The sequence below is a fragment of the Dermacentor silvarum genome, chromosome 11 (genome assembly GCF_013339745.2).
Source record: "Dermacentor silvarum isolate Dsil-2018 chromosome 11, BIME_Dsil_1.4, whole genome shotgun sequence".
NCBI lineage: Eukaryota > Metazoa > Arthropoda > Arachnida > Ixodida > Ixodidae > Dermacentor > Dermacentor silvarum.
The window spans coordinates 117115276-117140017 of NC_051164.1; the positions used below are offsets into that span (position 1 = coordinate 117115276).

General features: G+C 46.2%; 1 protein-coding gene across 1 annotated transcript in view; it reads right to left on the bottom strand.

Moving 5' to 3' along the window:
• LOC119433332 (phenylalanine--tRNA ligase alpha subunit) overlaps positions 1 to 24742 on the bottom strand; it is a 110040-nt gene that overhangs the window by 23010 nt on the left and 62288 nt on the right. The window contains exon 5 of the mRNA XM_037700481.2: positions 15974 to 16523. Coding sequence (XP_037556409.1) covers positions 15974 to 16523 — 550 coding nt within the window. The remainder of the gene's footprint in view (positions 1 to 15973; positions 16524 to 24742) is intronic.

Sequence of the window (24742 nt, forward strand, 5' to 3'; positions counted from 1 at the left end):
TCATGTTTACACTTCATGGTGAGCACAGGAACCACAGAGAAGCTTCTTGCGTTTTTTGTTTTTTTAAGAAATTATACATTGTTGTGTAACAAATCTGGATTAAAATTTTCAGTGGCAAATAAATGAAGCATAACATTATCTTTAAGGGTCCCCTCTAGACAGCCTCTCTTTCCATACAGATACACACCTGATTATGAGATGTACTGTTTTGAGCACTCCCAATGCCAACAGGGCAAATCCAGGAATGCTGCTCTTTGTACATTCTGTGCAATGCCCATGCTGGGCTCCTGAAGCGAAGCTTCTTGAGCCAAAACTTGGCATGAAGGAAGTGCAATATTAGCATAAAAGACCTGAATCTATCCACTTTGCTGCATTTTCATGCCATTACAGGGTAGCATGTGGAAAGAGGCATAGTTAGTTTGGCTTTTCTTATTTCTGAATACTAGTGCAACTCATCCAAGAGGCATCTATTGTGAAAACACCATATACAGTCAACTTCTGTTAATTCGACCCTGACATAAGGGATAAATATGATTAAATTATCCAGCTGGTAGAATTAAACAAAAAGAATTCATTTATGGGGTAGTCTGTCTTGCACTGCTGTGGAGGAAAGTTAGCACAAACGAAAAGACAACTCACACATGAAGAAAACACAAAGACAAGCGCTACCGACAAAGACTTGTCTTTTCTTCCTGTGTGAGTTGTCTTTTTGTTTGTGCTAATTTTCTTCATCAGGAATTAAACGAGCTGCAGAAAAAATGTCAAAATACACTGCTGATCAATTTGGCAATATTTGCCAGGTACTATGTGTCCGAAGTAGAAAATTAAAGTGGAAATGACATTATAGTTCCTAACAAAGTAGAAATCTAACACGCATTCAATTTTTTTAGCAAGAAAAATGGGCAAGGGTCTAATATGTATTGCACAATGGCGGCCTGTTTTTAAAGGGGTCCTGAACCACGCCTCCGGCTTGGTGAAAAAACACAGTCCACGGACGGCATACGCTGCTGTGAACATTTCAGCCAAATTTTGCAGTTGTGCCCGGCATGTGAAGCTCGCAAGTTACCTTTTTCTCAAACTCTCTTTTCAACAGAGGCCTAGTCCTCAATCTTTTCGGGTGCTATATTTCGTCATATAGCATATTCCCATACGCGGCTGCTATTGGTTGATATGTGACCTCAATCAAGAAGGGTGTTTTTATCAGTGCGCTTCTTTTTAGAGTTAATGCGCATATTTACTGACGCAGTCTAATTAACAGGATGAAGTAAGTGAAAATCTGCTATCGAATTTCGATAAGAATGACATACTTCCGGAAGAAGCAAACTATCACCTCTTCACGCTCCGCCGCACCCACCCGCGTAGGAACTAAACTTTCGCCAGAATGCTTATTGATGTCGTAGCCGTCGGGTCTCGGTGATTTCAATTAGTTTTGAACACTTATCGAGCCTCAAACCACGCAAAACTTAATGTCAGACCACACGTAGGCTTGCCAGCATGCGCTGACTCCGAGGCGCTCCTGTCTAGACACCTTGGCAGACTTCGCTTCCATACTGAGCTATTATCAGCACTTCAAAATGCGCAAGTTAGATGTGGCGACTATTCGTCAGTCAAGCTGGCACGGGAGAAAACCAGTCCGCACCACGTAGCACGACCTCACTGGAGCGTATGAGCGCAAGCGCCCACTTGAGCTCTGTCGTGCACAAAGCAAATGCTGCATATACACACTACCGTTGCATGTTGCTGTGGTCTACTACGTAGCATAGATACCACAGGGTGCCGCGATAAGTCCGCTCGCTAAGGACAACCGCGCTTGGCTCCTTTGGCGTGTCCCAGGGCCGAAATCGAAAATTGGCATCTACGTGAACATTCAAAATCAAACGAGCTGCGCACCACGGTAATGTTCAGTAGGCAGAGTGTTGTGCCCGCTCCGCCATAGCCTTCACAGTGCAAGGCATTGAAGAAGGAGCAGGAGCACTACGAAGAGGATCATGGCGACCTTTGAATACCAATAACTCCTCTCCTGCTGAACGCAATGAAGTACGTTTTACGGCAAAGTATTTCTGAAATAGTCTATTTTAACTTCAAGCGCATTTCTTGACTTCAATAAAAGTGGTTCAGGGCCCCCTTTAAGTCAGCTTCAATGTACATTTTTAATGTGAATAGCATTCTTTGCCTACTTCAGCTGTTTTGAGCCTATCTATCTATCTAGCCTCTTACGCCGACCCAGTCACCCAAGTTGTCTACCTGCTTGGGCCACGAGGTATGTGATCCTGGCTGTGATGCCATCGTGGTCATTCCATTGTCGTCATTCCAGCCTTGTGATCTTACTCTTGTTATGCCGTCGTAGCCACACCATCTACCCCGACCCAGTCACCCAAGCTAATAGCTTGGGCCAGTAGTCATGGGCTCGTGGTCGTGATCCTGTCGTGGTCATTGCATCGTGATCCTGTCGTGGCATTCCAGCTTTGCCATCTGACACTCGCCATGCCTTCGTCAAGCCATCGTCATGATACAGTCGTCTTGCGTTCGTTTTGACACCACCATAGTGATGCCGTCGTGGTCATTCAATCGTCGTCATCTCAGCTTCGTGATCCAACTCTCGCCATGCTGTCGTGATCCTGTCGTGGTCATTGCATCGCCTTCATTCCAGCTTTGTTATCTGACACTCGCCATGCCTTCGTCAAGCCATCGTCATGATACAGTCGTCTTGCGTTTGTTTTGACACCACCATGGTGATGCCGTCGTGGTCATTCAATCGTCGTCATCTCAGCTTCGTGATCCAACTCTCGCCATGCATGGTCGTTGCACTGTCGTGATCCCAACCTTGTCATCCAACTCTCATAATGCCGTCATCATCACGCCATCGTCGTCACGTTGTCATCATGCTATCATTTTATCACTGCCATCCGAGTTTTATATTTATATTTATTTATTTATATACAATACCTACAGTGCCCTCTAGGGCGTTATTGTTGGGGGGAACACCAGAAATAAATAACAACAGACATATACTGCAAGTTAGGCAAATGATGCAGTATATAAAGCACCTAAAAGACCTATGCACTATGGGAGCAAAAACAAAAACTATTATACAAAGATGAACGAGTATGTCACGCACACACAAAATAAGAACATCTCAATATAGTGATCTGAGCTAACATCGTTGGGAATAATCAACAAAAGGAATAAAACATACAAGGACAAGCAATATTGCACTCATATTAACACGTGGTTTTGCAACGCAGTTAGAAAGGATTTGGGAGGGGCAGTAACAATTTGCGCAGGTAGACTGTTCCAGTCATGCACTGTTCATGGGGAAAAAAAGCTATATTTGAATGCGTTTATTCGGCAACTGTATTCGCGTGCGTTTAGTGGGTGGTCAGTGCGGGCAGAAATGTAGCTGGGCTACTTTATGTATTTCTCCTTTTGAATGCCAGTGTCATTGTTACGAACATTATAAAATAGAGTCTGAGATATTTTCGCCTCTTTTCAAGTAATGGCCATCCCAACTTCTCGCGCCAACCAGAACAGCTCTTTTGAAAATTATAGTCGCCAGATACGAATCTGGCAGCCCATTTTTGGATGCGCTCCAGTTCTTCAACATTCAGCTTTGTATGCGGGTCCCAGGCGGCGCAAGTGTACTCAAGTAAAGGACGAACGCTTGAAATATATAAAGTTTCCTTCAGCATAACGGGAGCATCCTTAAAGTTACGTCGGAGGAAGTTTAATGTGCGGCAGGCTTTCACGGTGATATAATTGACGTGTGTATTCCATGATAAATCAGTGGGAAAAAAGACTCCTAAGTACTTTTAGATAGAGACAGAAGATATTTCTGTGCTACCAAGGAAGCAGTCTGCTTGAAGGAATTGTTTCTTTTTCATGAACTGGACCAGATTACATTTCGAGAGATTCAGCGCCATATTCCATTTTTGGCACCAAAAGTACACGGAGTTGAGGTCATGCTGTAGTGTAACTGCATCTACTTCAGAGGATATGGTGCGGTAGACACGTAAAGTCGAACGGTACTTAAAATGTAGTCACTAAGATCGCTTATAAATATCAAGAAAAGAAGAGGGCCTAGAACCGACCCTTGCGAAACGCCAGAGGTCACACCCACACTTACTGAACTGATACCGTCACAAACTACGCACTGTATTATTTCCATGAGATAACTTTCTACTTCAGTAACGTCATACCATTGTCGTCATGCCATTGTTGCCATACTGCCATCGTCATTGTATTGTGATCATACTGTAGTCATTCAAACGTGATTATGGCGCTCTTGTCATGTTGCCATCGTCAGGCGCTATCATCATCATGGTCATGCCATCATCGACATTCCAGCTACGTCATCCGATTCTCGTCATGCCATCGTCATCATACAGGTTTCGTGATACAGTGCAGTTCACTTACAACAATACCACATAACGATATATCGGTTTTAATGATGAGTCGACTTAAGCATTAGGGCTATTAAAAATAAACATATAAACGCATAGGCGTATCTACCGGGGGGGCAGAGGGGGCACTTGCCCCCCCACTGTCAAAAGTGGGGGGGCAAAGCATGCCATTTGCCCCCCCACTTTCGAAAGCGGGCACTTTCGGCTACATACTGGAAAGTCCAACAAAACTACAACTGAAGCTAAATTTTATTTCTTAATAGAGTCACCACGTTACTAATGCTTTTCTTTACTACGTATCCCCGGTTTGGTCAGCGAGTATTGTGCCTCCTCGTGACGCGCTGTAGCGCGCGGCGCGCGAGATTCGCCATACACGTTTGCATTGCGCAGAAGTCCTGGCGCTGGACAGTTCCCGCAGTTACAAATTACTGCCTAACCATACTTGAAAAAAAAAAAAAAAACAGAACATGATATATTTAACCTTCGGGCGAGGGGAAAGGTCCGGATGAAGTATTTTAATCAGCCGCGCCCAACGATGGGTGTGCCTTACTGCATGAAATGGTTGGATTATCAAATGCTGAAACTACTGAATCTCCGTCCAGAGATAGTCTACGTAGCATTGTAGTATAAATATATATCTTATCACCATCAAAAATCTAATCAAACCACTTACAGGTGTAACTGCTGAATTTATTTGTGTAATCAAGACTTATCGTATATTGATTGATTGATTTATTTATTTATTCATGATACCTCAAAGGTCACAGAACAGGACATTACATGAGGGGTGGGCAGTAGAAAAATGGCGGGACAGGTTAGGTGGCGTGACTTGAAAGAAGCTTTGAAACGGGAAATGTCGGTGATGAGGGCGATGTCAGAAGGAAGGGTGTTCCATTCTCGGGCTGTGTGCAGAAAAAGAACGGTGATACATGGTGGAATGGGCGCGTGGTAGATACGCAGCATTGGGATGCGTATGGCGGGAGAAACGATGCGCTGGAATGATGATTTGGTTACCTGTGGGCAGCGAATGAAAGAACCTAAAAAATAAGAAAAGACGAGAACTTATGCGGTGGGAGGTGAGCGAGGGAAGACACAACCGGGATTTTAAGGCTGATACACTTGTATTATAGGAGTAGTCAGAGAATGAGCCTGGCAGCACGGTTGTGAACTGATTCAAGGGAATTAATCATATTAACCCGGTTATTGTCATAGATAGCACTGGCATATTATAGTTTAGAATGGATTGGGGTTTTATATGCAAGTTCATTTATTCAAGATACCTCAAAGGTCCCAGAACGGGACATTACATGAGGGTCTGCGAGGTGCTATGTTCGTGAAAGCGACCTCGGTCGAACGTGCAGAGCCGTTTCAGTGCCAATAGAACACTTAACTGATTTTTTTAAAAGCCTGTCTCACTTCTGCTTTTATCGATTTCATTTTCACGACGTTTCTGAATAAGGGCTACCCTACTACTTGTTTCCCGGCAGGAGCAAGAACAGCAGATATTTTATATTTTGAAGAAATGAAGACCACCTTATTGTGACGTGTTCCGGAAATTTGAACTGCGGTGGTTGCTTACGTACTCGAAAAACCGCTACTGAATACTTGCTTTTCCCCAGTTTTTATGCTTTATACACGGCACTTAGTTGTTGATCCCAGTATCCTCAGTAAACTATGCGGGACACGGTGTTAATATTTATTCGAAGTACGAAACAATATCCTGAGTGATGAGCGATAAATGTTTTTTTCCGTGTAGGTTCATTGCAAGCCTTTGTAGAAAGTTACATATTGAAGTGTTTCAGGGTGCCATACCGCCGCTTTCCCCGACTCCTAAAACAATTGCATGAGGTATGGACTTGAAATTCCATAAAAATAGGGAGAATTTTAAGCGTAGTGCATTGCGAAAATCTCACTTTCCTGGTTTAAATGCAAGTGTTGCAGATAATTACTAAACCCTTGTTTTCCCATTTGTTCCCGTACACCATACGGGATGCGTATAGGTTGCTTCTCCGGTATCCTCGGTGAGCTAAACAAGGCATCTTGTTTATATCTGGGGATAATGAAATTTTCTGACGAAGTAAGATGTGTATTGATGAATTACTGTTTCTTTACGTTTCCAGCAAGAAGTGTTTCAAAGCATTACACGGGGACAAGGTTTAAAACGGAACACTAATCTACGGGTAACTTTTCAAAGTATGCGATGTAATTACAGAAAACTGAAACATTTAGTGCAACTGTTCGAAATAAAAAAACAGCTTCACTAAAAATCGGGTTGTAATTCACCAAGTTCGCACACCTCTGCCGTCTTTTTTTTAGTGTTGAGAGTAATGTTTGTTGATTGTAATTCGTTCCGTATAACCTCGACAGTACTATTACCTTAACTAGCGATACATTTATGCTGTAGACTTAAACACCAATTAGTAAAATTGACTGCAGCAAATGTGCATTTTTTTGTGAGCTGCACTGCTGCTACTGGGTTGGATAAGGGGCCTCTGGGCCCTCAATGCCTTTTGTCCCTGCATCACATATAGATTTTATAGCAACAGGAAATAAATGCAAATTCAAATAATTTTTCACCATGTGTTATTGAGAAATAGGTCTATTGTTACAAATATAAATACCTAATGCATTTCCAGGCTTTTTCACTTATTATAATAGTAATTATATATATATATATATATATATATATATATGGAGAGAGAGAGTCAAATCTGCGGTTTGCCCCCTCACTCGAGAAATAGTTGGTACGCCTCTGATAAACGATATGTTATTCACCTCATCTCGGATATCACGATCGAAATTTTGCTTCTGGGCAGCGTTTTTTGATGCAGAATAATCGTGAAATTGCGTTCCGAAGTTGTCCTTAACCGAGACAGGGCAAAAAGCTTGCCTTCGCGAGTTCGTATCTGCCGCCAGTACCATGCAGTGCATCCCGCTCGCGCGCCGATTGCGAAAGTCTCCGAGATCATTGCAAGTTGGCGCAGCGTGCACGAGATGGCGCCAGCTGCTTCGCATCCGCGTTGCCGGCGGTCGTGCAAGCCTCCAAGCGATAAGCGAGCGGCGATTGCGCTCCGTTTAAAATCTTTCTCTCAGCGGGTGTGGCAATGCGCCCTGGAAGCAGCAGAAGGTGCGCCGTCAAAGCGCAAAGCTGTGTCGCTTGAGACGAAGCAGCAAAATTTGCAAGACTCAAAGTACGAGCTCGTGCAGTCAATGATATCGGCGAACGCCACGATCATTTAAGGCTGGAAGCAGTGGCCATGCCGATAAACGGAAAAGGCGGGCTTGTGCACCAGGACGAAAAACCCCCATGGGTGAAACTAACATGGTGGAAGCCGCTGACATTACTGAACTCTGGGAGCACGTCGCTACTGATGATGAAATAGGTGGCGCTTCGATGGAGGAGTTTCTGACTGCAGATAGTGCAGAAGCAGATAGATAAGGCTAGAAGCAGTGGCCATGCCGATAAACGGAAAAGGCGGGCTTGTGCACCAGGACGAAACCCCCATGGTGGAAGCCGCTGACATTACTGAACTCTGGGAGCACGTCGCTATTGACGATGAAATAGGTGGTGTTCGATGGAGGAGTTTCTGACTGCAGATAGTGCTGCCTCGTTCTACGAAGAGATCGTTGTTGCGGACAGACGGCGGCGTTGTGTGATGAATGTGACAACAGCAGCGGCAGTGATGACGAGATTGACAATGGCCCGTATTTGACACCGACCCCGATGTTCAACCAAAGTGCAATGTTGTCGATCGAGCTGCTCATTGATTTCATGCACGGTCAATTATAGCCGCCAGTGTTCGCGCAGCAGGTGGATGCAATGCACACTGCGGTTGTGAACCTGAAACGTCCGCGACAGCAAGTGCAGATTTCTGACTATTTCAGCGCGCCTAATGATTGAAACGCTATTTAGAAGTATAAATAAACATTTTATTTTTCACAGCCTACTTTCTACGTCATTTTTTATAGCAAGTGGCAAATTTGGTTTTGGAACTACAAAAGATATATTCGTCAGGTTTTCTTTTTTTTCTTTTCTTTTTTAACGGCAGTCCGGATATAGTGATAATCGGTTATAACGATCGGATTTTTCGTTCTTCTTGATATCGTTATAAATGGACTGCACTGTACAGTCATCGTCCCGCCCTTGTCATCATACACTCATCGTCATCTCATTGTCATGCTGTCGTCGTAATGCCACCTTCATCGATCTATTGACGTCATTCCTTGTTCGTTATAGTATGGTAATCATGCTGTCGTCATTCGATCGTGATTATGCCACCGTTGTCATGCCATCGTCATCATTGCGTCGTTGTCACACAGATGTCATTATGCATTCATTGTCATACCTTTGTCATCATGCCATCTTGGTCATGCGATCATTGTCATTCTCACTTTTTCATTCGCTTGTCGTCATACAGTCGTCACACTATCATCATCATCACCTCATTGTCCTGCCGTCTTCGTCATGTTGTCGTAGTTATACCATCGAAGCATCATTTAGACAGCTTTATCTTTTTTCTTTATGTATAATTTTTTTTCTTGCACGGAAACCAATAAACCTTCAATATGTTGGTGACTTTGTATCCTTACTGCACCCGTATTAACACTCACTTTAAAAGGCCATTGCACTTACTTCAGTGCATTGATTTTTTTTATGCTTGTTGTAACATATCGCATTAGTATTTTAAGAAACTACTTCGCCATAACTATCCCTGCCTTTCCTTGTTTCTTTATCTCTACCTCCTCTAAAACACATGTGTTGTGTCTCTACAGCTGTAGTTGGCTGCTGACGATTTATTACACTACAGGAAACAGAAACATAATAGTAGACAGTAGTCCAGGTGTTGGAGCAAACACTGGCGAGGCGTTCATTCTGTGAGGCGCGCTCGTGCCAGAGCACTAGTGCCTTCGCACGCGTACTTCATCGTTGTCGTCTCCTGGCAACATATAATTCTTTCTCCCTTAGACGAAGTCTCTATAGCGGTCTGGAGGCCGCCTAACCTCTGGTGGTCGCAGTTGCCGGGTAATTCCTGCTTGTGACGTCGAGGTCAATGTTTGAGAGGGAGACACAAGTATTGCATTTTTTTATATCCCTCTATACGTGTCACTCACTGCTCGCTCTTTTCGCAGCCGTTCCGCTGTGTTCTCTTGCGTCTCAAGTGAGTTCGGTACCAGCGGAACAGCAGCACTTGTTTCTTCTGGCATTGTGTCCGAGAATTCGTCTGCTGCGCTCCAGTCTGTCGGCGCTTGGCTTGCTTGCCTGGTTTGACTCGCTTTTTTGATGTGATTGAGGTGACGCCGAACCGTTCCGAGGACGCTTTTTATAAGCCAGGATCGTGGTCTGACCACGGCGCAGTATTTCCCCTTCAATCCAGTCTGTCTTCTTTAAAAACTGTCAGATAAGCACTTTCTCCCCTACTGAGATGCGACGTGATTGCCTGAGTGTCTCTTGGTGCTCAGGGATCTGTGTCTCCGTCTCCGGCTTGAGTAGGTCGAGAGGACACAAAAGCTCTCGTCCAAACGTCGCTCTCACAGGTGTCATTTCTGTAGCCGTGTGAACCGTGGTGTGTTGCCGATACAGGAACCTCACAAGTCAACACTGTATGGACCACTGTGTATCCATCAGAAGTGCTCTCTTCAGTTCTGCCACATAACGTTCTGCCTGGCCGTTTGTTGCAGCGTGATATGCTGGTGATGTGGTGGCCTGCATGCCATTTGATGCAAAGGCTCTTCCATTGTCGGAGACGACTTTTCGGGGTATGCCGAATGTAACAAAGAGACTTCGGAGTACATTGATGACAACTGCGGATGTTGGTTGTGTCACGTGACGGACTTCCACCCACTTTGTGTACGTGTCCACAAAAATTAAGTAGGTGTACACGTGTAGTGGCCCCACAAAATCAATGTGCACTGTGTTCCATGGTGTCTGGGGATGGTCCCAGGTGGGAATAAGAACTTTGAGTGGACTTCTGCGTTGACTGGCATTCACGGCACTGTCGCACTGCTTCTTCGATAACCTTGTCAATTCCGGGCCACCATACGTAGCTTCTTGCGCACTTCTTCATGGCTACCATGCCTCGGTGACCAGCACGTAGAAGTTCCAAAACGTGAGACCATGCTGAGCTCGGTATAATAACCCGTGATCCAATCGTGAGACACTCGCGATGAGTTGCCAGTGCAGTCGCTCTTCTTTGGTAAGGAGTGAACTCATCTCCAGTGAGTTTCTCCACTGTGCCACCCTGTACTGACTTGTATAGCCTTTGCAGGACCTTGTCTTGCTGCGTCTCTATGGCTGTAAACGGAGGTCTTGACAACGCTTCAAACAATAGTAGGTCGCCTGGTGGCCATGGCTCGTCGGTGCGTTCTGGTAATGGCAATCGACTTAGCGCATCTGCGTTTTGATGGTTCTTGCCATTCCTGTAGACAATGCTGTAGTCATATGCAGATAATTTGATGCACCATCTGGTCATTCGCGGTGAGAGGACTTGAGCCGTTGGTTTCTCTGGGCCCAGTATGCCGAGCAACGGTTGATGGTCAGTGACGAAAGTTACCTTTCGTCCTGCAATATATTTGTGGAACTTATGAGCTGCAAACACTACAGCAAGGCCTTCTCTGTCCAACTGTGCGTAGTCTCGTTCCGCCGGCCCTAGTGTCCTCGATGCAAAAGCGATCAGTGCCTCTCTATTCTCTGTCCAACTGTGTGTAGTTTCGTTCCGCCGGCCCTAGTGTCCTCGATGCAAAAGCGATCGGTGCCTCTCTATTCTGGTCATCACGTTGAGACAGAACAGCTCCTATGCCGTATGGTGAATCATCACAAGAAACTGAAACTCCTTCCGTTCGTCATAGTGTGCCAGTACGGTCCGACTGAGAAGCAATCTCTTGAGTTCGCCAAAAACTTCTTGATGCTGGATTTCCCATCTCCACGTGGCGTCCTTCTGAAGGAGCTGGTAAAGACAGCTGGCAATTGTTGCCCTGTTTCTCAGGAATCTGTCGTAGAAATCCAGCATTCCGAGAAATGACTGTAGCGCTTGCTTGCAGTTTGGTGCTGGAGCCTCCGTAATAGCTCGAACTTTCTCTTCGCTGGTGTGAACTCCTGTTTTGTCAATTCAGTGTCCCAGAAAAGAAACTTGTTTAACTGCAAAACAGCACTTGTTTTTGCCGAGGCGCAGATTGTACTTGCACAGCCTCTGAAGGACTTCTTCCAATCTGTCAGCATGTACTGCGGCATCCTTTCCGCTGATGATCACGTCATCTCAGTACGCACAAACGCCTGTGATGCCTGACAGCAAAGTCTCCATGAAGCGTTGAAAAATGGCTGGTGCTGCAGAGATTCCAAAAGGTAACCATTTGACCTTGTAGAGTCCTTTCAGCGTGTTCAGGGTCAATATCTCGGCTGTCTCCGGTGTTACGTGCAGTTGCTGGTAAGCCTGTGCTAAATCCAGTGTGCTGAAGATCTTGATGCCCCTGAAGTGGCTGAGAACCTCATCTGTTGTGGGAAGTGGGTAATCTGCCTTCTTCGATACTTGATTCACTGTACAACGGTAGTTCGCCGTATATTCGCAACGAGCCATTCTTTCGAACGAGTACGAGAGGTGTTGCCCAATCCGAATGCTGCGCAGGCTCGATTATGCCTTGATTTTGCAGTCAATCCAGTTCAGCCTCCACAGCTGACTGCAGCGCGAAGGGAACCAGCCGTGCTTTGAGAAACTTCGGCTTTGCTCCTTCCACAAGTTCGATTTGTACCGCAGGACCGACGTGTCCTGAGATGTCGTCATCGAATACAGGCTTATACTTGTCCAGAAGCTTGGAAACGAGTTCGTCGTCTGTTACGTCATTGATGCCTATTATCTGTATACCGAGATGAGGAAAACAATTTTGTCCGAGGAGGTTACACCCTGCTCCCTCGATAATGACAAGCGGTAACGTAAACGTATTGTCCCTGTACATTACTTCCACCGTTGCACAGCCGAGAACTCGAAGCGCTTCCGTTGCTAGGTGACACTTGTCTGGGTGGAACATAGGCATGCAAAACCTGATGCGTCATCGCCTCAGCTAGTGTTCGAACGGTCCTGCGTGTGACAATCACCACTTCAAGACCTTCTCAGAAAGAACGGCTCGCCTGACTGTTGAGCTCACCCACTGTTACCCTGCCTCGGAATGCAAAAGCGCAAGTCGAGAGCGAAAATTTTTTTGCGGCGATGCCCGACCCGATGCGCGCCTTCTGGCCATATAATAAAGAACGAACCAACTGGCCCCGCTGGTCCCGCTACTTTACTGAGCTGCGCTGTTGGAATATCTGTCCACGCGAGGACTTCGGGCACATTGCGCTTTCATGCACACTGCGCCGCTGTAGAGCGCAAGGGCGCCGTCCTAAACCAGGGACGGATCCATTGAAACGCGCGCCGGCGTGTCATCTGAGGGTTGGGTAGTATGGAAAAGGCCTGCGCGAAAGAACCTGTATGCGCACGCGGGCGACAGCCACTTTCCTTGTGACAATTCAAGTGATCGTCGCACTGCTTTCGAGTCTTTTTCAGGTAGAGTGGTTATCGTGGGTTACATGCACTTTCGATAGGCGGCCGCCCCACTTTCCAACGTGCCAATGCTGCGTGCAGGCATAGTTTTTTCCTCACGCACCGTCTCAAGTTTTTCGGACCCGTGCGCTGCGGTGTCTGCTTTCTGCGCCTTCTCTGCTAGCCTCCTGTTTCGGCTGCCGTGACTGGATACACGGAAATCTACGAATCCCAGATTTTGGAATATGAGTTCGTAGTACTGAGGCATGACACGAAAACTGAATAACGATCATTATTCTGAAAAGTTCGGTATTCTGAAGTTCGTAGTACTGAAATATTTTGACATTGAAACTATAAGTCAGCAGGGGATTTCTGAAAAGTTCCTAAATCTGAAAAGTTAGTTAATGTGGGGTTCATAGTAACGAGATTTTACTGTATACAAAGACAGCATGACATTTGTGCATCTGAATCTTCCTTTTGCTATATAAGATGCAGCTGCTTACTGATTTGTGTTGTTGGCTTTTACGCCTTCTGAAATATTCAGAGAGAACTTCTATACGTAATTACAGCACACACACTGTGATGGATGAAGCAGGCTAGCGCTAAGATTGAAGTTCACAACACAAACTCCATTCCACATTTAGTAATCACACACAGATCATTTGTGGTGTCCTTCAGGGGCAGACGTGAGCTTTCAGGTTGGTGCTTGCTGCTACGTTTGGTGCAAGAATATGGCTAGGAGGAGGCACCTCTTATGCACAATTCAGAGCAATATTCACACATCATTTCTTCAAAAGCTGACACTAAGCATGGGTAGCGTGAGGGTCTCACTGACACGACTTTGCTGCAGCCAAATTCTGAATACTGCATATGCAATGAGGATAGCTATATAGGTGTGTCAATAGGTCCTCTTGTAATTTGTTGTAGTGTATGCAGAATGATACGGACATAGAAGGAATACGAGACAACACACAGCTCTGAACAACCAGCTGCGAACAGCGGTTTATGTCCTATGTCCACCATGTCTCCTCACACTGAACTTCAGGAACTGCTGTTTGCACACTCCAAAACAAACAAACTTCAAAGCGTTCTTAAATTACATAACATGTATTATTTGCTCCTATTAAAGACAGCTCAATAATATCACAATGCGCAGGTTCTTTCACTACATTAAAAAATTATGCGGCCTATTCCACAACATCTGGCAGCAAGCAACCCTGGGCATCACACCAGCCACATTGTTGAGTGGTATATTTTAACTGCACTAACCCACACGGACAAACATGAGGCAGGCGTGGGAATAACCATCTGAAGTGCCATTTTTTTTTTTTGTTCTTTCAGCCGAACATTAATACATCTAGCCGTCTGACCGCTGTATACACATCCGCAAGAAAAAGGAAATTCATACACTGCTTAGCCACGTTGGAATAACCATCTGAAGTGCTATTTTTTTATGTTCTTGACTGTAAAAAACTAAAAAAAAGAAACTTGCCTCCCACTTCTTAAACAAACTAGAATTTTGTACCGTCATAGGGACCGTACTACTAGGGAGCTGTTTGAGGCATTTAAGATAAAAACTACACGTGGGTGTGTAAGCGAACCTTTGGTGTCACTAGCTGATTGAGAGATGGGGTTTTTTTAGATGCTACTGCGTGACATCAACTATTCCATGCTTGGATGGCCAATCAGATGTATTTATTTTTCCTCTGTATATATGTCATTTTCACCCATTAAACATTCAGTTGCGAATCTGAGCACGTCTTGTCTGCCTCGTTTTTGTCCGTGTGGGTTAGCGCAGTTAAAATATACCATGCATGTCAACCAACTAGCCCGACTTGGCGCTCTACCGTATTGTTGAAGTCACAATTGTGTGAAATTAGCCCTCTAAAAATCGCATTGCGATGCATGCAACTGCACCGATTTTTTTTCGCTCGAGTCACAGCATGTGAAACAGCCTTAAGAATTGGGTAAATACTGTAATCGGAGATTGTGATCTATAGCTTTTGCTTGAAAATCTTCCTAGGGCAGGTCGAAAATAGGTGTTTTCGACAAGAGATGACGTGTGTTCAACACCTTCACAGTCCTCTAAACTCTGCCGAGACAGATGCTGCCATTAACAGGGTTGCTATTGGGTCACCGTAGGGGTCAGGTGCATGCATGATGACTCATGATGTTCGAATTATCTGGCAAAGGCCAATTTTAGGATCGAAATATTGAAAGTTCAGGCATATAGAAATGCATGGACACCATCTGGGACCTTTGGTTGTGATTGAATTAAGTGAGAAATTGATTAACCAGATTTGGATTAACAGACGTACTTGCAAAGTATCTTATACCTCTATCACACGAGCACGTAAAAACTCTTTTACGCAAGCGGTCTTTTACAAAGTTGAAAGACTTTTGAATGAAGAGGTGTTGTGCAGCAGACACACAGCGCCGACGATCTCCTTTTAGTGTTTCCTTCTGGACACGCTACTGAAAGTGAGGTGCTAGCGTTTGAAACAATATCGACCAAAAAAAACTTATGTATCTCGAAATATAAAGTGAAAACTTATTGTTTACACATTTTTCTAATAAATTTAACATAAGAAACGTTAATATAAAGATTTGTTGTAGTAGTCTAAAGGGCGTCATCACGTGACATCCCCAGCCTCTTCGACCTGCTTACAAGAGTACAGAAGAAAATGAGCATTACTGGGTTTACTACCCCTTCTGCGAGACATAAAATTATTTTTTATGATGAGCCTAGGCGACAGAAAATTACGCATTCGCTTATTTTCTTTAATATATGAAAATTGCTGGTGCCCACTGGTTTCGAGGCTACTCCTTTTCGGCTGTAAAGGAGATCGGCGAACTCCTCTTCCAGAAAAGACCGCTTCTGAAAAAGAGATCGCTCCCTGTCGTGTGTCTGCAGGCGAAACTCTTTTTCGGGAGAAGTGTTTTTTGCTCAAAAGACTTTCAAGTGTCCGTGTGACAGGGGTATTACATTCTAAGGTTGTCTTTCTTTTGTAAATGTAACCAAGCCTGACGCACAGCACAAGGAGGATTGTGACAATATCTCACCTCTCGAGGGACAGCCCCCAGGCAATGCAACGAACGTCAGGCGGTAGCCCCATGGGTTGCAGCATTTCTGGCCGGAAAAGACCCGAGTTACCCACCTCGACCCAGCGACCGAGGCCAGGGTGGAAGGCAAAGATCTCCATGGAGGGCTCTGTGTATGGGTTGTAGGCTGGCTTGAAGCGCACCCGCTCCATGCCAAGTTGCGCAAAGAAGCCCCCAATCAGTGCTTGCAGGTGGCCCAGCGTCAAGCCCCGGTCGGCCACGAGGCCCTCGACTTGGCAGAACTCAGCCAGGTGTGTAGCGTCCAGTGTCTCATTACGGAACACCCGATCAATGCTGAACAGCTTGCAGGGCACAAAGGGGTGCTGCTGGGCGAGTGCATACAGCATGCGTGCACTCACGGCTGTCGTGTGTGTACGCAACAGGTTCTTGCGTGCCTCGCTTTCTAGCCACGGGCTCTGGTAGCCCTGCGACCCATGGCCACCCACTGAGTGCACCCGCTTGACAGCCTCCACGTACGGTGATGCCGGCAGCCTATGGCACTCGCTGGGTTCTGCGAGGCACAACAGTAGAGTGCTAAGCTGGCATGGTTGGAATATTTCTAACAGGAGAGACACGATACTTAAACACAATAACGCACACCTTCTAAAGAACGCCTGTTCATCAATATTTTACCTGGGCATACACAGTGGAACCTCGCTGATACAATCCCATTACGCACGATTTCCCAGCGCTAATATTCGTGATCGAGAACACAAAAAATGGCCCAACTTAGTTACGCTTATTTTTTACCGGTTCATATTTCCCGGAAAACACTATTTTTTGGCACCAACGTTCAACACATTGCCAAACTGTGATCGTATGATACGTTTTCTGGCTGCTAGATCTTGTGTAAACACGAAAGGCACCAGGCACGCGCATTCAAAAACAGTAGCCACCCACCGCATCAGGTTCCCCACAATACTCGCCCGTCCACCTCACGTACAAACACCAGTGCATACTCAGTTTCTTATTCCAGTACCAGCGAATCTCATCCCGGTTTGTTGCACACCACACTCACAGCTATCGCTGCCAGCCTTATCGTGATTAACATCTTCACCTTCCTGTCTTACAGCGCGTGGGGAGCAGTGCTGTTAGAAGCGTACAGCAGAAAATTAGTACACTCAAACCTTCTTATAACGAAGTTGAAGGGGAGCCGTAATTATTTCGTTATATCAATTATTTCGTTTTATCAATTACAATAGTTTAGGGTGATGTATGCTCAGTTGGGTGCACAACTAGAGTAGAACCCCGCTGTAACGTTCCTAGGTGCTAAGTTTTTCCGGCTGTTACGTCGTTTTCGGCCAGTCCCGGCAGCGTATTTTGCTTTCCGCGGATGATTCCGCACGCGGGAGAGAAAAAAAGGAGGGCGAGAAGGACGGCGCAGGCTTCTGCCGGACGCCCTTGAACACTACTGGTGCTTGCCATGAGGTCACGTGGGTGTGCACACACACATGTTTACAGCTGTTCCAGAGTATGGGAGCACCCCTGCCTCACGCCATGGCGCCGCTTGGCCTTTGTAGCATCTGAAAGCTAGCGGCAACTTTGTGGGAAGTGCGCGATTTGGACCTCAGGATGCACCGCATGTTTCTTTCTATGGTGCCTTTCAGGCAAGAAGTCGTGATAGCAGCAGCATAAGTTTTCCTACTTTCCAATATATTGTGATGATCTTTTCGCTACTTCTGGCATGTGATGAATGCAACCCTTCAAAATAGCCCTTTATGTCACCCGACGAGTGAATGGTGTATATTCCGCTTTAATGAATGCATTACTCCATGCTATTTCACAATTTGGTTCTGCCTGCAGCATCCAAAGCGGCCTTCGCTAGGTTACATGCACCTATTAATAAGCTCGTTCGCATAAACTGGTGCTTACTTATGTCTCAACTTTCGCGTATGTGGCTTGCGCTCGTGTTCCCTTGCGCCACTCCCAGTGCTAGCTGCAAATTTAATGTCCCAGGGTTTTCAGGATTTTAACTACTGAGCAACTCACAATCTGTTTATCAATAATTCTGTGACACTTTAGGGGACTATGAATTGGGAGTAGCATTTATAATTATCCGATAGTGTAGCAGAAGCATTGTGACAATTTAGCAAATTCAGTAAGCAATTTACATTTTTAAGTGTCAGACACTGTGACGTACAGCGTGGCAAATATTGTGTAGCCATTTAAAAATAGAAATATCAAGTATTGTATTGCTGCGTTATATGAAAATAGCTACTTTATTTTGATTGCACTGATTTGACTTTAGTTTTGGCCATCAAGTACACTGCACAAGAAATTGCCCCTAGTTCTCCAAAAGCTACATTAATTGCTTTGGCCTGCATACAATCCCATTCCTTTTCATGCATTGATATAGCCAGCGTAGAGGAATATTTTTGATATATTAAGGCAAAAGGAATCACCTATATTTCAATCTAAAGCCTAAAATATTTTTGAACTGGAAAGCCAATGCAATAGGTGAGGCGTAAACTCGTAAAGGCTCATGGGAAACATCGTCTGCTCGGCGCTTCCGGTTCAACCGATGACGGTTCCGGCACACGATTCTCCGTTCGCGGGGCCGGTCGCGCTTGCTCTCTGTGCAATTTCATCACAAAGGAATCGCCCGCGCTGTAAATATCTAGAGCCCGTGACGGTCGCTTCGATGACTGACCATTATATCTGAGCATAGGCAGTTTTTTAAATATTTTTTTCTAGCCGAATCGACCGAAAACGTGAATCAGGTATGCATGCTGTGACACTCGCGGGTTTATTTTGAATGACGAATGGCACTTTCTTGTTCTCAAGTGAATTCTGTTCGTGCCAACGACAGAACCCACCACAGCTTCGCTGGCTTCCATCTGCAAGGTAGTGGAATAGGGATCTGATTTTCTTTTTTTTTTTTTACTTATTACATCTAAGTTTCACTAGGCTGATTTGATCAAACATGCATGGTTTAGTAGTGGAGGCGTTACAGGCGGGCAGGCGGTTCCAATCCATAGCTTTTTCTTGGCACGAATGTCTTGGAACAACATTTAAGCGAATACCTTGCATGGTATAGCGAACTTAATTTAGTGCTCGATGCAAGATGAGCAAGGTGTAGTGGGAGGATTTAAAAGGTGTAGACCCTAATTTTCTTGCATATTTTGTGAAAGGTGCACAAGACGAGAAACACTAGCCTAACGATCACAAAGCTGCAATATTACTTATAAAGAGACGTCGAAAGCATATTAAGACAGACTCAAGCGTGCGTGGAAGTCAACTGCAGTCGAACGCTTCTAGCATACCTCACGTTCCATATCTTACATAACTATCACAAAGTGTCCCAAGCACAAGGGGTATACTGCAGCTTTGATCGCGTTAGAATGTGTTATAAATTTCTCTAGACTTTTATAACAAATGTTTTGGTGAAGTTGCAGAAAGAAATACTACGTTAAAACATTGTTAAATCATGCCAACCGCGTGGTTAACGTTTGGTTATTAGGCATGTTCCATGAATTATTATCAGTAACGTGGAGAGCAAGTTATTTTAGAAAACAACACATGGACGATAAACGTCGCAAAACCTATAAAGGTTCGCTGTAAAATGATATATATAAAATTCCTAGTAGGTCATACCAACTTGTCCAAGCATCTACGTTATCAGTGTATAAAAGTTCGAAAAGCTAAACGTGTAGAAGGTATTTTTTTTTAAAGGAAAGTCAAGGTTCTTAGCTGTGCGCGCTTGCTCGATGTGATTTATCAATGACTACGAAAGGCAAACATGTTAGTGTATACGACGGGCTCTAGCACAAATCTGTTATTTACGATTGAAATGTTACAAGATCACTCGCATCGTTGATCCGAACAGAATTCTTTTGAGAAAAAAGTGCGACTCGTCATTCAAGTAAGCCCGCGACTGCGACAGCACGCATACATAATTCACGTGATCGGTCGATTCAGCTAGAAAAAAAACATTTTAAATTACTGCCTATGCTCAGATATAATGGTCAGTCATCGATGCGACCATCACAGGCTCTAGATATTTGCAGCGTGGGCGATACCTTGTGATGAAAGTACATAGAGAGCAAGCGCGACCAGCCCCGCGAACGGAAAATCGCGCACCGGAACCATCAGCGGTTGAACTGGAAGCGCCAAGCAGACGACGTTTCCATGAGCCTTTATGAGTTTACGCCTCACCTATTGAAGTACGGTGAATGTCTTGGTGCCTGCCACGCCAGATGGAACCACATTGGTCATAGAAAACAATATATTTCTAATGCCAGAATTCTAATGCTTGCAACTGTAAATACAAACGCGGAAGGCACTTCTCGGTTCTGCAAGTATTATGGATCCCCTAGCAGCGCACATGAAAGAGGTAGCGCCGAAACGCGACATCCAGCATCCGCACTCTAAAAAAAAAAAAAATGTGTGTGTGCATGAAGTCGTCGGCAAAAACAATGTGCGTGCGTCGCGGCTTAATTGGGAGTTGCCAGCACTAACGGGAAGAACCGGGCAGGTGGCACGTGACCTCTAAGGTGATAAAAAATAGCTCATAAGGAGCTCCCGGCACGACCTGAGCCATCCTCATCGCCCACCTTTTTTTCTCTCTCGCGTGTGGAATCATTCGCAGAAAGCAAAACACGCATCCTGGCATAGCTCCCATAGGACCCAATGCATTGGGAACCCCGCTGTTGCGTCGCAACTGTGAGACCGTTCCCGCATCATGCGTTGCAAACTGCCGCCCGCGCCGGCTCGCGCGGCCATGTTGACTTTTTATGTCGCTTGGCTTGGTGGCTTGACAATGGGATTGGCCGCCCAAAGTGCCGGGGGCAACACCTATGACGTATTTTCGGTTTCCACTAGCAAAAGCATGGTCTTAGAGATCCGTATTTGCTACCTAAAGCTGGTGTCTATGACGTGTTGGGGCCCTAAAATTTTTTTTGCCACATAACTGTTCCGTATAAAGTCCAAGGGCAATAACGCCGTCGCCGCGCGCCGTATGCTGTATGTGCGAGTGAAGGTGTGCGAGGGTCAGTTGACGATTGCAGTTCAATCTTGCACGTGCGAAGCAGAAAGGCGGGGCAGAAGCGCGCTTCTTCTGTCACCCGCGAGGCATGGGGGGAGGGGGGGTTACTCCGGCGCCGTATCTTGAAAGCGATCTATGACGTGGAAAAAGTGCACGCCCGCGCAATGTTGTACTCTGGCATAGACTGCGTACTGTGCCACCGCGCGCGCGGGCCGTATCTTGAAAGCGATCTACGTTAGGGGCCGAGTGTAGGTGTGTCGGCGGCTCATAGCTTTGTCCATGCCGTGTGTTCTCGGCGATCAGTTTGCATTGAAGCGATAGACAGCACGAAGGTCACTTTGCTCGCTGCTGCTGCGGCACTGCGCCGCTTGGCCGCTTCTCACTGCCATCACGTGGCCCACCCGCTCGGTTTGCCCCGCTGGTTGAGCGAGGAGGACGGCTCGCTCGACCGCGCATGGCGTAGATGCGCATGGCCGTGAGGTCGACACGAGAGTTTTAAAACAGCCGCGCCGAATGAGTGTCGAGCTCCGCGGAATACTTCACACACCGTGGTTGTTTTTTTTTTTTGTAGACTAATATAGTTCGTTATATCTATTGACAGGTCAATTTTACTTCGTTACGAGGTTTCAAATGCATGGTTCTCTATGGAGGTTTCAAGGGGAATTTAATTCACTTCATTATATCCATTATTTCGTTATATCCCATTACGTTGAGTGTAGGTGATAACCCAAACGCACCGCCGTTCCCTGCTGCAGGCCGCATAATGTGAACGTCACATTTCGCTCCGGCAGCATCCGGCATCGCCCACTAGCTTGATTTTGTTTCGTTTTCCCTTCGCCATTTCAAAACACTCCCAATAGGAAAACAACAAAAAATGTTTCAGGTCGCTGAAGCCATGAGCCCCACCAGCTCGACGCGTGTAAGCGTCTCGCACTACGACAATTTGCGCAATGCTTCGCATTACGCACATGTCAACTACAGTTGAGTCAAATTTTTTTAGTTACTTCGGACCGTACGTTTTCCCGGTTAGTACATTTTTTCACCCCCATTCTTCTCAAAACCATATGAAGAAGGTTCTACTGTACATTCCCTTGTTCTTGCATCAACTCACTCTGGTTAACAACCACATTGATGCTTGCGTTAGTGTGTGCACCAACCTATGGCACTTGCAATGGCCTTTAGTCACCCACCAGAATTTGCTTGTGTTCACACTCATCAACCTGTGCTACAGATGCCACAAGGCTATAACATTCTGCTGCCGTGCACAAGGTCGCTGGGTCAATTCCCGGCTGCAGCAGCCACATTTCGATGGAGATGGAACACTTGTGTACTCAGGTTTATGTGTATGTTAAAGAACCCCGTGGTCAAAACTAACCTGGAACCCTTAACTATGGCACCACCCATTGCCCTAATGTTGCTTTGGAACATTAAACCCCAGAAATCAATTATTCAGACAGCTGGGGGGGGGGGGGGGGCATGACCATGCTACCGAAAGCATGTATGTGCCAGAAGCAACGCTGCACTACAACAACAAAGCAGCTGTGATGCATACAACACACAGGCAGATTTTCAAAAGGCATGTTAACATGTTAGCTACCTTCTGGAACTATGTGGCACAGTACAAAGCACAGACCCTCCAGTTGGCTAACAGAGGTCTGCTGCTCTCGTCTATCACAACTACATTCTCTTGTGCTAGCCAATATTGACACATGTACTTGTTTATTCTCTATCCAGTACCGCATTTGGCCCAACTTATTGTTATCTTATTGTTATCGTTATTGTTATCTTACTATTGTTATCGCTGCGCCTGCATGATTTTGATGTTACTCAAAAGTTTTCGCTCATTCTATCTGTTGTCTATGTTCTCGCATAACCTTGTGCAATCATACTGTATGCGTGATGCGAATAGTGTTCTACTTTATGGAAGCGAGCACCAGCGATTACACTGAAACCTTCTATGAGTCACGTATAAAAGCCAACGCGCTTGAGGCGCAGATCAGATTTCGCCATTCATTGAGTGTGCTCGCCACTACCATTGTCCTAGTTGTTTTGTTGGGCACAGCTTCATCCAATAAAGAGTTTCGTGACTTGCATTGTGCCACTGTGGTTGTTCACAGTCACTACGACGTGAAATATTGCTACACGCGTGTGATATTTGATTGTTTGACTGAGGCGCACGGGCGCCATCACTCGAGAAAAGAAGAGGAAGAACGAGCTGGGCTCGCGCTGTGAACCTAACCGGTCAGCGCTGCAACCGCTGTTGTAAATACAACCTGTAAATAGTTGCCCGTCTTACTGACTCGTTCTTCACGTAACATCGTGGTGGAGGTGGAACGTTCCCCGTCCTCGCCACAGAGCTCCGAAGCGGCCGCACCGTCGTCTTCTCAGCCATGGCTTCCGATGGAAACACCCCGTCGCCACCTACACCTGCGGCGCTTACCACAACGTACGTTACGGTTCCTAGTCTCCGTGATACTGGGACATTCTCCGCCCAAAATGGCGTTGACGTCGACGACTGGCTCAGCATGTATGAGCGTGTTAGCCGAAGCCACCACTGGAACCCTACCATCATGCTTGCCAATGTGATATATTATCTGGACGGGACACCGCTTGTCTGGTTTCGCACCCATGAGGTTGAGCTATCCAGCTGGGACACTTTCAAAGAGAGGCTTCGCGACCTCTTTGGCAACCCGTCAGGTCGCCAACAGGCTGCGTGAAAGGAGCTTGCTACCCGTGTCCAGTCGTCAACAGAATCGTATGTCGCCTACATACAGGAAGTGCTCGTGCTTTGCCGGAAAGTCGACGAGCACATGACCGAGGTTGACAAGGTGAGCCATATCCTAAAAGGCATCGCGGACGATGCCTTCAATTTGCTCGTCTATAACGACGTCTCTACTGTCGACGCCATCGTCAAAGAATGCCGCCGCTTCGAGGTAGCCAAAAGCCGCCGCGTCGTACCACAGTTTTCCCGGCTCGCAAACACCCCTGCCACGTCCTCTTGCTCCGCTCTTCCTGCCACACGACCTTTTCAAGAGAACGTCACTCGTATCGTTCGCCGTGAGATTGAAGCGGCGAGTCCGGCCCCCCTACATCCACGACCCCTCGACGGTACCTTTGACCCAGCGGCCCCTACTATTTCCATCATACAAGCAATTGTGCGGAGAAATTGCAAACCTTGGCATCCCAACCGCCTGCTCTGTCTCCCGACCTGATTCGGCATCCATTCCCATGGCCACATTCGACCATGCAATCCTGCTCAATGGCGTACCCCCGACGACGCAACCGATCTGCTTCCGCTGCCACCGAGTTGGTCACGTATCCTGCCACTGCCACAGCACCTGGATGCCGCCGTACTGGAGCTCATTCCCTGCTCCTCGCCCATACGCCGACGCTCGCCGTTACTCACCTCGCCGTCCGTACTCTACTTCTGATGCCCCTGACAGCCGCTTCTCCGGGCGATCGCCGTCGCCTCAACGCCGTCGCTCCCCGTCACCCCAACCTCGCCGCTTTTCCTCACCAAACGGCCGGATGGAAAACTAGGCCATGCAGCTCTTGGAGGTAGTGCTGCATCCCGTCCGTCCTGTACAAATCCTCCGCTGACGCTCCTCACAACCGCGAACCTAATTGACGTAGACGTGGATGGTGTTCCATTCAAGGCATTGGTTGATACTGGAGCCCAAGTGTCCATAATGAGCGCTAATCTTTGTCGTCGCCTCAAAAAAGTTCTTACGCCTGCCATCACTCGG